The sequence below is a fragment of the Bos grunniens genome, chromosome 19 (genome assembly GCF_055505025.1).
Source record: "Bos grunniens cultivar Pamir isolate PY7600 chromosome 19, Bosgru_T2T1.0, whole genome shotgun sequence".
Classification (NCBI taxonomy): Eukaryota; Metazoa; Chordata; class Mammalia; order Artiodactyla; family Bovidae; genus Bos; species Bos grunniens.
The window spans coordinates 11943645-11956224 of NC_141183.1; the positions used below are offsets into that span (position 1 = coordinate 11943645).

Consider the following 12580-nt stretch of genomic DNA (forward strand, 5'->3'; position numbering starts at 1 on the left):
GATTTGTTTTGTCATCTGCAGAATGAGTGCATGGGCTGTGAACAAGCTGCCTTGCGAGTCTCATTCTTTAAAGAATTCTCACCAAAGGCATGTCATCTGAGTCTGGCGAAGCATCTAGAAGTAACTACCAGGTTACAGCACAGACCAAAGAGAAAACAGCGACACCGTGAAGGACAGGTCCGAGCTGTAGGAACCTGATACTGATGGGTTTTTTCCTCACTTAGAAAAAAAGGTGGGGGGTTGCTCTTCCAGACAAAGGGGTGAAGAACCCAGGGAGGGTCCAGTTTTAGGAACCCAGTGCCTGTGAGACTTGCTCCACGGGGTTGCCCCACCCTCCCTTCCACAGCCTCTGGAGTCTGAGCCCAGGTCCATCCTGGCCAGGCTCCTGCCCACTCTGGTCCCACCCCTCATCCTGAGCTTCGGTAAGGCCGCAGCAGCACACGTGCTGGAGCTCCAGGGAGACCCAGCGGGACCCAGGAGGATTTCAGCATCCTGAGTGCTGCCTGCTGGGCATGTCATCCCAGAACCTCCTTCCCCAGGGTGTGGAGGTCACATTGTCCTCTGGCTTCACCCAGGCCCTGCTGTCCCAGAGCACCCGTGCCCTGAGGCCTGGAGCTGTTCCCTCTTGTAAAGGCTCCTCCACTTCCCCCACAAAGTGCTGAAACCCCTTATCTCAGCTGTCATCCCAGTGAAATGCAGTTCCCAGGGCAGCCTTGGAGGGGAGCCATACGCCGTTCAAGGTTTTTTAGGACTGTTAAAAGACTGGCTGGCTGGGCAGTCATGTTTCACCGTCACCACTGGATTTCAGGACTAGACATCGCTGACATGATCCCCATCCCGGCCAGAGGTGATGGCCCCTCAGGTTGGCTGAGGGCAGGAGGGAGGAGTGGGCCAGGGAAACAGGCTTGCTGAGAATGCCGCCCCTTCCCTGTCTGCTGAGGCAGCATGCACACCCAGCAGGTGCCTCCTGCCTGAGGATGGCCTCTTTCTGACCCTTTGTGCTCTCTGCACTTGGGCAGCCTGCTGGCTAGAGCTTCTGGCATCTCTGCTGTGCACAGGCGCTCTGGTCGCTTCTAGAACTGTCCCACCCAGTGCTCCTAACATCCTTTCAGATTCCAGTTCATGGGGGCAGATGAGGCCACCAGCCACATCTCAGGTCCAGGGCTGCGGACGTGATCCACTGGCTGGGCCAGGCCGCTCACCACACACTGAAGTCAGCTCACGGACCTCCCTGTCTCCCCTCCCCAAATTCAACCTGTCTTCAAAACTGTGTTTATGGGAGGGAATTCAACGGAGTTGTGCCAGGATGCAGGAAAAATGGTTCCTGCTGCTGCTTCAGCTGTGTCACCAGAAGGCAGTCACCCCGTGTGGCTCTGTCCGCTCCACCTGTCTTGGCCTCAGACTCGGGGCTCAGCTACACCACGAGAGGCCATACCCAGCCTCAGCCTTAGCTTCTTCCCACCCCAGGCTGCGCTTGGGGGCCCCATTCCAGAACGGGAGTACAGATAGGGTCCTGTCCCAGTCACCTAGGCCAGCCAGGCCTCATGTCTGCCAAGTGTATCTGCCAACATAGAAGGTCACTCCTGGTGGCCCAGTGTGCTGCACTGGCCACATCTACCAGCCAGGGGACCCAGCTGGAGGGGTGGTCTGTGGTCGGAAAGCAAGGCACTGTCTCCCAGCCCCTCCTGGCTCCCTGCAGTACTGGTCATGGTGATCCCACCGAGGTCTACCCAGATCTTTCCCGAAGGAGAGGACGGGAGGGGAGGGGAGCGGAGAACCCTGAGGAGAGGACAGCACTGACTGGGACAGAAGACCCTGAGCGCCCGGAGGTGCGGGAACGGCAGGCGATGGCAAAGGCTGCGCTGCTGCTCTCAGAAGGCTGCGGCCCCTGCTCTGAGGAGGAAGTTATCTTTGCAGAAACTGAGAAGACAGAACGCTGGGTCAAGGTGAGAGATTCAGGTAAACAGGGCTGGATGCGCAATCCCACCCCAAAACCACAAACGGTGTTCCAACCTGGGGGAAATTTCCAGCTGGTACAGTTTGCTTGGAATTGTTTTTAGTTAAGAATGGAGGGCGGGAAGCACTGGGACCCGGACACCTTTCACTGAGCTCCCCTCCGTGTGAGCAGTGCCCAGGGTTCGTGGGGAATCAGCTTGGCTTCCAGAGGATTCCACTCCTTTTATTATTCATTTTGAGGCTTCAAGATGACATAGAAATCACAGTAAACGATAAAACCATTTCAAAAGGCACAGGGGAGAGGTGAGCCAAGACCAAGGCCGGAGCTGTCACGTGGCCTGGGCAGCCCTGGCTAGTGATCAGTGAGTGGCTCCCCGCCATGGACCCCTTGGGGCAGGATCTGGAGCGGCCCCCGCCCCCAGAGGGGAACGAGGCACACACAGCCCAAAGCACAAAGCAGGTGAAGGCCCCAGGCTCTTGAGGGCACATCCCAGCATGTCAGGTCACCTGCTGACCAGCCCGGCTCGGGGGTGATCACTGGCCTCTCTGCCCCTTAAAACAAAGTACAACAAAAACACCACAAAAACCCTCCCAAAAGATGAGTCCCATGGGTGCAAACCCAGGGGAGATGCTGCCCTGGAGGAAGTGAGAAGCAGTGAGGAGTGAGGCCATGCACCCCTTCCCACTGGGCCTCGAACCCAGGTTTCGTGGTCACGGCTTCGGTCTGTGGCATGGGAGCTTTTGGGTGATTCACCTCGGCACCAACCAGACAGCAGTGGTCTGTTTTACTTTTTAAATCTCACAACCACTCAATTGGGAGACCGAAGTATGCAGAGCAGAGCACCAGGGCGGAGGCAGCTGGACCCACAGGCCTGTCCAGCCTCTCAGTCTTGACGCAGCACTTGCTGTGAGACGGGGTGAAGGCAGAAGCATTTACTCAGGCTTTGTACTGACAGTCACAGACAACATCAATAAGGAATTAAAGTTCGGGGTAACACCTGCCTCTCATGGCAGCCGGGGAGCCAGGGCTGCAGTCAGCACTCAGAGCCCCAATATCGCCACCTGAACCCCAGTGGCTCCCACAGCCACAGAGGTGGCAGGTCGTGTTTCCTGGTCTCAGGGAGTGGCTGTTTTCCTCAAGGCTGCAGGAAGGGAGCTGAATCATGAGAGAGTCAGCCTGGAAGTGGCCGCAGTTGCAGAGCCGTCACTCCACCCCGGGCCTGACTTCTGGGGCTTGGCACCCGCCGTGGTCCAGGTTCACCAGCTGACCGGAGCACCCTGGCCTTAGTGGGGCTCAGGGCTCCTCCAGGGCCCCAGGCAGCTGTTTGATCTGGCGGCCTGGGACCACCCGCAGGGCGCCCCCAGCGGCCTGGTGCAGCTGGGTCTCCAGGGCACTGCGGAGGTCGTTGACCTGCACCTCGGGCAGTGAGTTGAAGCTAATGATGACCCCGTCCTTCGGGGCCAGCCCTGCCTCTGCCAGAGGAGCTACGTCCCGCCGTCTCCTCCGAAGGTCGGAGCCGGCCTGGACTTTCAAGTCCCGGTTGGGTTTGGCGTTGTCCGGCTTCTGATCTCCAGGTATGGCGGGTTTGGGCCCGAGCTCAGGGTCTGGCCTCTGCTCGGGCTCCTGGCCAGCGGTGTTCTCCCAGGGAGCAGGCACGTGCTCCCTGCCGGGGGCCTCCTTCCTCATCTCCATATGACCACCCTGCTGCCCGCCCTGTCCTCCAGCAGGGTCAGCCCGGTGTTCCGGCTGATGTAACACAACCTGGGCCTGGGGGGCGGCTACCCCCGACCTGCCTCCAGGTGCCCGGTCTCGGCTCGCTTGCTGGGACTTTACCTGAGGGGCCCCAATCGCTGCCCCCACCCCCAGCACATCTGCCTCCTGAGTGTCCGCACCAGCAGCTGCTGCCTCCTTCCCGGATTTCTTCTTCTCATGGGCGCCTCCACCAAAAACATCCCGACTCTGCCCGGGGACATCCCCAGCCCCATGCTGCTCTGGGCTCCCGGGCATCCTGGCAGGCTCCAGCACAGGGAGCCGCTCTTGCACGCCCGCGCCCTCAGCCTCAGGCACAGCACCCTGCCGGCCTTCCCTTGGCTCAGCCGGAGCTGCCCAGGGCTGCGGGTCAGCGCCGCCAGGAGGTGCAGCTGGGGCTCTGCCCACTGCCCCCTCAGGTTCCTCCACGGAGCGCTGGCTGTGCCCCTGGGGAGCGGCAGGACGCCCAGGAGCGCCGGGCAGGACTTCCACAGGCTGCGGCGGGGGACGCTCCGCCATCCCCGCGTCATGGACCTCCTGCTCCTTACCTCTGGGTGCGGCCACCCCCAGCTCAGGCTGCACGTCCACTGCAAATGAAGTCAGGTACCCATTTAGCCACAGAGATGAGCAGGAGCTACCGACGCAGTGACTAAATGAAGCCAGCTTACCAGCAATCAAGGAATACAAACACCTGCTTAAATTCGCCCAGCAGGACTCTAGACCACAGAGCCACAGATCCAACGGGGATGGGGGGCGGGAGGAGGTGGTGGGGCAGGCGACTCTGGCTTTCATGAATTAAGGGACAACCCCTGTGCTTCCCTGGTGGCTCAGTGGTAAAGAATCTGCTAATGCAGGAGACATGGGTTTGATCCCTGATCTAGGAAGATCCCACGTGACGTGGAACAACTAAGCCCATCCACCACAAGTACTGAGCCTGTGCTCTTGAGCTCAGGACCACAACGACTGAGCCCAAGTGCTGCAACTACTGCCTAGAGCCTGTGCTCTGCAACGAGAGAAGCCAGCATGCCACAGTGGGAGAGTGGCCCCGGCTCTCTGCAGCTAGAGAAAAGCCCAAGCAGCAAAGGCCCAGCACAGCCAAAAATACATACATACATAAACAAGCACAATTCTTTTTTAAAAGTGACAACCCCTCTTCCCTGAGCAGGTGCAGCAACCACCCCCGGCCTGCCCGGCCCCTCTCCCCCTCCCTCCCCCGGACTTGCCGTCCTCGCCTTCCTGGCCGTCCTGCCTCTGCTGGTGGATCTCCTTATGCTGCTCTTCGATCACCGCGAGCAGCTTCTCCTGCTGGTCCAGGAGGCGCTTCTGCTGCACCTGCTGCTCCTTGATCACTTGTAATAGTACAGCGTGGTCCAGCATCTCCGCCCGGCCAGCTTCTGGTGCAGAAAACACACGCGGTCAGAGCCTGGGGCTACAAAGGCACCTGGCTGGGCTGAGGGCAGTATGATACATGCAGGGAGGCCAAGGTGGCCTGTGGGCCCCTCCCTTGGACACCTCCTGGGCACTCCCCTCTACCCGGCTGAGCCAGCACCCACGCACTGTGACCACAAATGACAGCGATCTGGGCTGGTGACTCGAACTATCAACTATTCTAAAAAAGAATACTGGCTTTTTAAGAGAGTTTCCTCCAAGGTGAGAACTTTAAAGACAAACAGAACCATCTTCCCCTTCAGCAGCAACAAGAACTGGGACCTCAGTGAGAAGGCTGCGCCAGTGCTCCCGCCGGCCCCGCCTCCCCCGGGAAGCTGGCTGCAGCTGACAGGGGAGGAGCGCCAGGTGAGCTGGGAGCAGGCCAGCTGCAGCAGGTGTGTGTAGGAAGGGCCCCCCCCAGACTGTGGACTGAGAAGAGGCCCCAAGGCTGAACACCTTGGGTGTGGAAAGCTCATAACGCACTGCAAACACGTCAGCACTGGGTCAGCTCTGTAGAGCCAGCAGTCCAGGTTTAAGGGACTTTTATAACACGTGTCTTTAAACAGGAAGCTTTGAAAGATGATGTAACTTTACAGGTTGTCAGATGGAAAAGCTCAAATCCGAAGAAAGGAGAACATTTGGGAGTGGCGAGAGCTAACACCCCAGCGCGGGGCCCCCATGCTGGGCACATGCAGGTGTGCTGGCCTGTCCTCCCCAACAGTGACCTGTGACCCCCCAGAACAGGGCAGGGTTGGCCTTCTCCCAGGAACTGCCATGGCTCGCCCCAAGAGGCCAGTGCCCATGAAGAACATGCTGAGGCTAAGCACGTGGAAGATGGGTCCCTTGGCCAGCCCGGGTGATCCAGCCCCCTGTTCTCCACCAGACACACATCCAGACATCCTAAGGTGACCAAGACGCCTGCCTGAGAAAGCCTACATTCCGTGGATCATCTCAGGGCTCCCCTCACCCTCTTCAGACAAGGGATGTGCACAGAGCCATCCCAGAGTTCCAGACCAGCTCCCTTGACCATGACCATGCTGCCAACACCACTTGTCCCCAAGGGAGGGTTCCTAAAGAGCAGGCCCCCTGACTCACTGGCTCCTCGGAGGACTAGCCCTAGCCCACGGCTGGGGTGGGGGGGGAAGTGCGCCATGTCCAGCCAGAAGCAACATGGGACAGACGGGAAGCAGAGTGGAGGTGATAAACTGAGCCCTCAGCCCGAGCTCCGTGCACAACTGCGCGGCCCACCAGGACCACAGGGATCAGACTCATGGATGGCATGAGAGCTGCACAGATATTAACACACGTGCAGAGCACATTAATACCAGGCCATGCACATGGCGGAAGTCACACGCAGGCCCCGCCCCATCTCTGGGAGTGCCCAGATGCTTACAGGCTGCACCTGGCTGTCCTGTGGTGGCGCCCCACGGCGGAGCCCCAGTGGGGCTAAGGGGCACCAGGGCATGTGGACTAGAAGTGAGCGGGTTGGGGCATCAAGGGGGACCCCACCTGAGGGGCTGTGGCTGAGCCCAGTTGGGGGACAGACCATGTGTGGATCCCGGGCTCTGACCACATGCAAGGCGCTACCGGACTCAGTGCTCACACTGTCTGCTGTCTCATCTTTAAACCCCCACAAAAACCTTCACTGTGGTGCTCCTCCCGACTCCTACCTGCCACCATCTTTCTGATTTCAGCTGTGCATCCCATTGAGAGGCGTTTGGAGAAAGGCAGAATAGGAAACCATCAAAGTTCTTTCAGAAAAGAAAAAGTCAAAGAATCAAACAAGATTAGGTAACAGATTGTGAGGACCAGGACCAGTAAACAGACTGAAACCAAAGACAGCAACATGCAGAACTCCACAGCATCCAAGCTACAGGAAACCCAGGACCCTCAGCTCTGCCTTCCTGGCCTCTGCGTGCAGAGGCTCGGCTGCCTTCCCGGGCCTGGTGCTCTGGGCCGGCTATCCCGAGGCTGCAGGACCTTCTGGGAAGCAGCTTGTGGGGCAGCAGGGCATGAGCATCCCATGAACCCACCTGAGCGCTGTACCATGATGCCCACATACAGACCCAGACTCTCGGAGCACACAGTGAAACACCCAGGGGCCACTCTGTGGACACCGCTAGCGAATAGGGTGACCCCACGGGGGTTCAGCATGGGGACCAAAGAGACCAGAAGAGTGATCATTTTGCTGGGAGAGCTGCCACCACCTCCTTTAGTGCAGGGCAGTGCCCAACCAGGTGGGGCTGTGAGGAGGGGGGCATCAAAAGCAGAGAGCGGGAAGCACCCCAAAATGGGCATGAAGGTCTGGAGGAGGATGCAGAGCAAGTTTTGTTCACTGGACAGAAAAGATTAAACAAGCTTTCGCTTTGGGACAGTTGCTAGGTCTTCACTGCAGGTGGGTACAAAGGTCCCCACCCAGCCCCAGCTAAGACCGGGTGGGAGCTGCTGCCACGGTGGCAGGGAAGTGCTAAGACAGCAGTGAGCCACCGGCTCTCCCACCCTCGCTAATGCCCTCCACACCTGGCCAACTTGTTGGAAATATTAACGTGTCTATTTTGAAATGAGATACAAATGGGAATACAAAGTCACGTGACAGTGACAGGTTTGTTTGTTTTTAAAGGGGGAGAAAAGAAACTAAAAACATCTAAGGAAGTGAAAAGGGAGAAGAGAATGCTGTTAGTTGGCAGGGGAGCTATTTAAGATCCTTGCTCAGCAGGAAACTGGCAAGACAACGGGCCTGTGTCTCCTTCTGGGCCATATTCCGCTTCCAGAAGGAAGCGGCAGTATCTCCAAGCCTTTGGAAGATGCAGGAAGAAAGCAAAGGCCTTACCCTCCAGCTTGCTGCCGGCGTGCTCCCCGCCCTGTCCCTCCTCGGTCCTCTGCTCTCGAGGCTCTGCCTGCGGCGCTGCCCCCGGGCCTGGTTTCTCCTCCAGGAGGGGAGCCTTCCCACCTGCACACAAGGCAGAGACTCAGGAGGCTTGCAGGAAAACTCAGAAGGTGGAGGGGGGACAAGAGGAGGAGGCCGATATTTCCTAAAATCACCCTCCACGTTGGCCCTCCCTCCCTGGTACTGTATATTCAACCTGATGAGCACCAGGGAGGTAATAAAAAAATATTTAACATCTCACAGTCTGGTGGCAGGGAGCCAGTGTCAACTACATTCGTCAATTAGCATGCGGGGACCGTTGTCAGTAGCTCTGAGATGGCACTTAACAAGGAGCTACCCGTCAGGCCCGCGCCGCGCCCCGTGTGCGCCCAGACACGCAGGAGCAGCCCAGCACCTGGCACTTACGGGTCTGGTGAACAAGTGTGTGACAAATGTCAGAGGAGCTGCCAAGCCCCGACAGCTGCATCAGTGCTGCTACACACACAAGCTCATCTTGCGAGAAAAGAGAGGCAGCGCGACAGAAGGAAGGATGGTCAGCATCTCCCGCCCCGTCCCCAGCCTCTCCCGGGCCCCACCAGGATGGAGCCTACACCCACCAGGCTCTTTCTTCTCCTCCGGCTTGCCCATGGCCCCCACGGCATGGCCAGGCAGCAAGGCACCGTCTGCTCTGGCCCCTGCGCCTGCCACCAGGACGTCCTGCCCCTCGGGGAGCACTGCCTGGGGCCCTTGATGCACGCCCCTGTCGCCCTGCCCCAGGTCCTCCTTCACAGGCTCAATGGCTGGCTGACCATTTTCTTCTGGAACCTTCTGAGAATCTTTGGGAAGACCGCCCGCTGCCTCCAAAGCCTGGTCCTGTCTGGGTCTCTCTCGTCCTGAATCCAGCAGGGGTGGCACCATTTGACCCTTGCCCCCCAGGGCCCTTTCATCCATGTGTTTGGACGGCCGCTCCTTCTCCAGTCCTTCTTGGTCTTGACCTTCATCCACTATCACCTCGTCGTGAGGCACAGGGGGTTCGTGACGGTGGGCCTCGCCCAGAGGTACTGCAACTCCTGGAAGGAGACAGACGATGCTGGGGAGCCGGGGTGGGGGTGGGGGAGACTCAGCCTTCCCTCCCAGGGCAGCTTTCCCTCTTCAGGTCTGTGAACCAACCAACCACGTGACTGATGTCCAGCTGAGGTCCCGCCCCCGTGAACACCGACCCCCACACCCCCACCCAGGCAGTCATAGCACCTTGACCGGGGCGATCCAGCTGTGCCGCCTCCTGCTTCTCCTTGGCGTCTTCCCTTGGGGGCACATTCACGGGGCCCTTAATCTGGGCCTGCTCCATCTCATCTTTCTCATTTGGCAGCTTCGGCTTATCTCGGCCGTCCTCAGCCACGTCCACAATTGGATTCTGGCCTGTAAGCACGGCACAGATAATTGAGCGGTGTTTCCACATGGCTACACCGCCAATCAGCACGGCAACTGGGCGGTTTTCCCTGGATTGTAATCACATTTCCCAGGCGAATGGCAGAGCCTAAGCAGTTATTTTTTTTTCCTGTTCAATCATTAGCAGCTAAGTAGCACAGAAAACTGTCATTTTTCATGTGTATTCATAACAAAAATATGTCAAAATGCAATTTATACCTAACTGGGTGCAGAAGAGCGATACCCCGCATAAAGCTGGCCATCACCACCAGGTGGCAGCAAGAACCTGCCATTTGAGGCCTGGGAACTGGAAGTGCCCAACGTCATCCCTCCTGGGGACCATCACCCGCCCTAAGCCCAACCAACCCCTTGCTGCAGGCCAAGGGGAAAGGGGAGCAGAAAAATGCTTAAGGAAAATGCCTATGGGAGGTTGATTTGCAATTCTGTCAACTTCTTGCTGCAGAAGTAAAAATTCCTATCAAAAGGAAGGTGAGAAAGAGGCACAGCCCACAAAGCTGGCCTCCTGCACACACCTGTATCCCATGGGCCTCCTCATCCTCCCAGAAGCCCAACAGTTCAGTCACGGCGGGCCCTCGGGGAGAGGGCCACGAGGGTGACCCAAATGGAGCCCCTTAGGAAACTCTGTCCATGAACAAAACCACTCTCTACCTATTAGGCAAAAGTGGCAGAAACTAAAATACTATCGGGGGGGGGGGGGGAAGATTTAAAAAGTCATTTCATCCCAGAGGCCCCAAGCAACCGCTTTCCGCCTTCAGGGCACAAGCTGCCTGCAAGAAGGGAGGCGGAATGCCCCGCAGTCGTGGGACCCCAAAGCGGCTCTGGGGGGATTCACGACAGTCCTGTTCAGGTGGGCTTGCTCCCTCCCCCAGAGGAGAAGGAGGGACCTGGGCTGACCTGCCATGCTCGCCGGGGACACCTGCAGCAGCTGAGGCTTAGTGCCCAAAGCAAAGTAGAGGGGGGTCGGCGCTGGGCAGGAGCGGGACGCAGGGCTCCACAGTTCAATCAAGCGACTGATTCGCCCGAGTGTGTGGTGTCTGCTCCACACCACGGTAACACCCCTGTCCCCAGCCGCCAGAAGCCCCTGGGGGTCAAAATCAAGAGGTGCTGTCCAGTGGAAGACCAAGTTAAGACAGGGGGCCAGGAAGGGAAGGAAAACCACAACAAAACAAAGCATATCTCCATCATGTTGTAGGACCAACTCAAAATCTATCCATCACCAGGCAAAGGAATGACCGGGGGCTCGGGTGAGCAAGGGGCATGAGTCCACAACGTGGCCACCCTGCCCACAGCAGCCGGGCCTGGGGCACTTTGCAGCTGTCCTCGGCAATGGACACAGTGCTTTCTAAAACGAACCAGAGCTCCTCGTGGGGACAGTTTGCCAGCAATGCCTCTGGGCCACAGTAAAACTAACACCAAACTTCCTAATTAGCAACTGAAGAACAGCCCGCATTCACCCAGGGTGGTCACCCCAGGGAAGGATGAAGGCCAGGCAGGGGCTTGGCCTGTTTCACCTTCCAGACGCGGCAGTGAATCAGAGGGAGTGGCCAGCAGAGGGCGCCCTGGCCTGGAGGGGCCTCCTCTCAGCCTCAGCGTTGTGGCCTCCACTCCCCAAAGTGGGCACCACGCAGGGAAACTCCATGTCTGCCTCAGTACTGCTGGGTGGGGAGCTTTCTAACCTGCCTGGCCCCATCCACACTCAGACCCTCCTGATGGTGCCTCTACCAGGAGCTCCTGGGAAGACTGTTAGCCAACAGTCACTCGTCTAGTGTGGACACCAGGTGGTTCTGTGACTGGCTCAGGGAGACACAGGACCCAAGTTCAGTTCAGCCACTCAGTCATGCGCGACTCTTTGTGAGCCCATGGACTGCTGGACAGTAGGCCTCCCTGTCCATCACCAACTCCCAGAGTTTCCTCAAACTTGTGACCATCAAGTCAGTGACACCATCCAACCATCTCATCCTCTGTCATCCCTTCTCCTCCTGCCTTCAATCTTTCCCAGCAACAGGGTCTTTTCAAATGAGTCGGTTCTTTGCATCAGGTGGCCAAAGTACTGGAGTTTCAGCTTCAGCATCAGTCCTCCCAATGAATATTCAGGACTGATTTCCTTTAGGATGGACTGGTTGGATCTCTTTGCAGTCCAAGAGACTCTCAAGAGTCTTCTCCAACACCAGAGTTCAAAAGCATCAATTCTTCAGTGCTCAGACAGACAACCACAGGTCTGAAACCTGGGAATGTGCGGCCGTTTTTGGGTGTGACATCCAGAACAGGCCTGTCCACGGCAACGAGAATCTGCCTTCGAGACTACTTCCACCTCGGAAGACAGGGTCAGGGCCAGGGGCCCCTCTTCCTTGACTCTCCCCTGCAGGACCCCATTCTGAGTCTGGAGGCATCTCTCTGTACCCTGTGATCAGTGAAGATGGAAACAGTCCTCTGACTGCCAAGCACAAAGGTAAAGCGTCTCTTAAAATCACACAGAGTCCCACAAATGGAATCCCTGTTGGCTGGAAGTAAAGCCCAGATTCAGGAGACGCAAAGGGCCCCAGGGCCGTGCAGACAGCAGGGGCAGCCGCCACCAGCCCTTTAAAAAGGCCAGGTGCTGCTTCTAAGTGCCTTTCCTGACAACCTCCAAAGTGCCTGCCTCACTGCTGCCGTGAGGAAGTCTACTTGGGAACCCCTGCTCTTCTTGACTTAGGCAGCAAGGGAAACCCTGTCTAGCACGCTCTATTGGATGTGCAGGAATCCCAATGGGTCCCTGGACCCAAAGCCCCAGCGGGGTGGCTGGGGGGCCCCGTCTGGCTCACTCGTCACACTCTCCTGCAGATGGGTACGTCTGCCCACATGCAGCAGGTAGAGGGGCCGTGGGCCAGTCCCTCGGGGCTGGACACGGCAGGCAGCGCCCCTCCCTCCCCTGAGGAGTCCTTCCAGATTCGGCTGCAGCTGGCATGGTCATCTTAGCACCGATGAGATGAGCTCACAGCCACATCTGACACACAGGCAGAAAAACTGAGAAGTCACGCGGCACAAGGGTGTTAACTGCTCCTTCTCAGCAGGGCACAGGGAAAGCTGCGGTGGGGACCAAGGAGGGAGGCAGCCCTGCAGCCGGGCCTCCCCACAGGCACGCTGGCATCGGT

At 58.2% G+C, this 12580-nt stretch overlaps 1 protein-coding gene across 11 annotated transcripts in view; it reads right to left on the minus strand.

Annotated features, from left to right (window-relative positions):
• Nucleotides 1-2163: 2163 nt before the first annotated feature.
• SLC38A10 (solute carrier family 38 member 10) overlaps nt 2164-12580 on the minus strand; it is a 41064-nt gene continuing 30647 nt past the window's right edge. For 2 of the 11 annotated variants that reach the window (XM_086355316.1, XM_086355312.1), the window contains exons 12-16: nt 9252-9419; nt 8618-9070; nt 7965-8084; nt 4939-5097; nt 2164-4293 (exon numbers count right to left, since the gene is read on the minus strand). In XM_086355316.1, the coding sequence (XP_086211442.1) occupies nt 3251-4293; nt 4939-5097; nt 7965-8084; nt 8618-9070; nt 9252-9419 (1943 nt within the window). In that variant the 3' untranslated portion in view covers nt 2164-3250. Of the gene's footprint in view, nt 4294-4929; nt 5101-7964; nt 8085-8617; nt 9071-9251; nt 9420-12580 lie in introns of all 11 variants that reach the window. The other 9 variants (XM_086355314.1, XM_086355310.1, XM_086355315.1 and 6 more) reach the window with 5 other exon arrangements.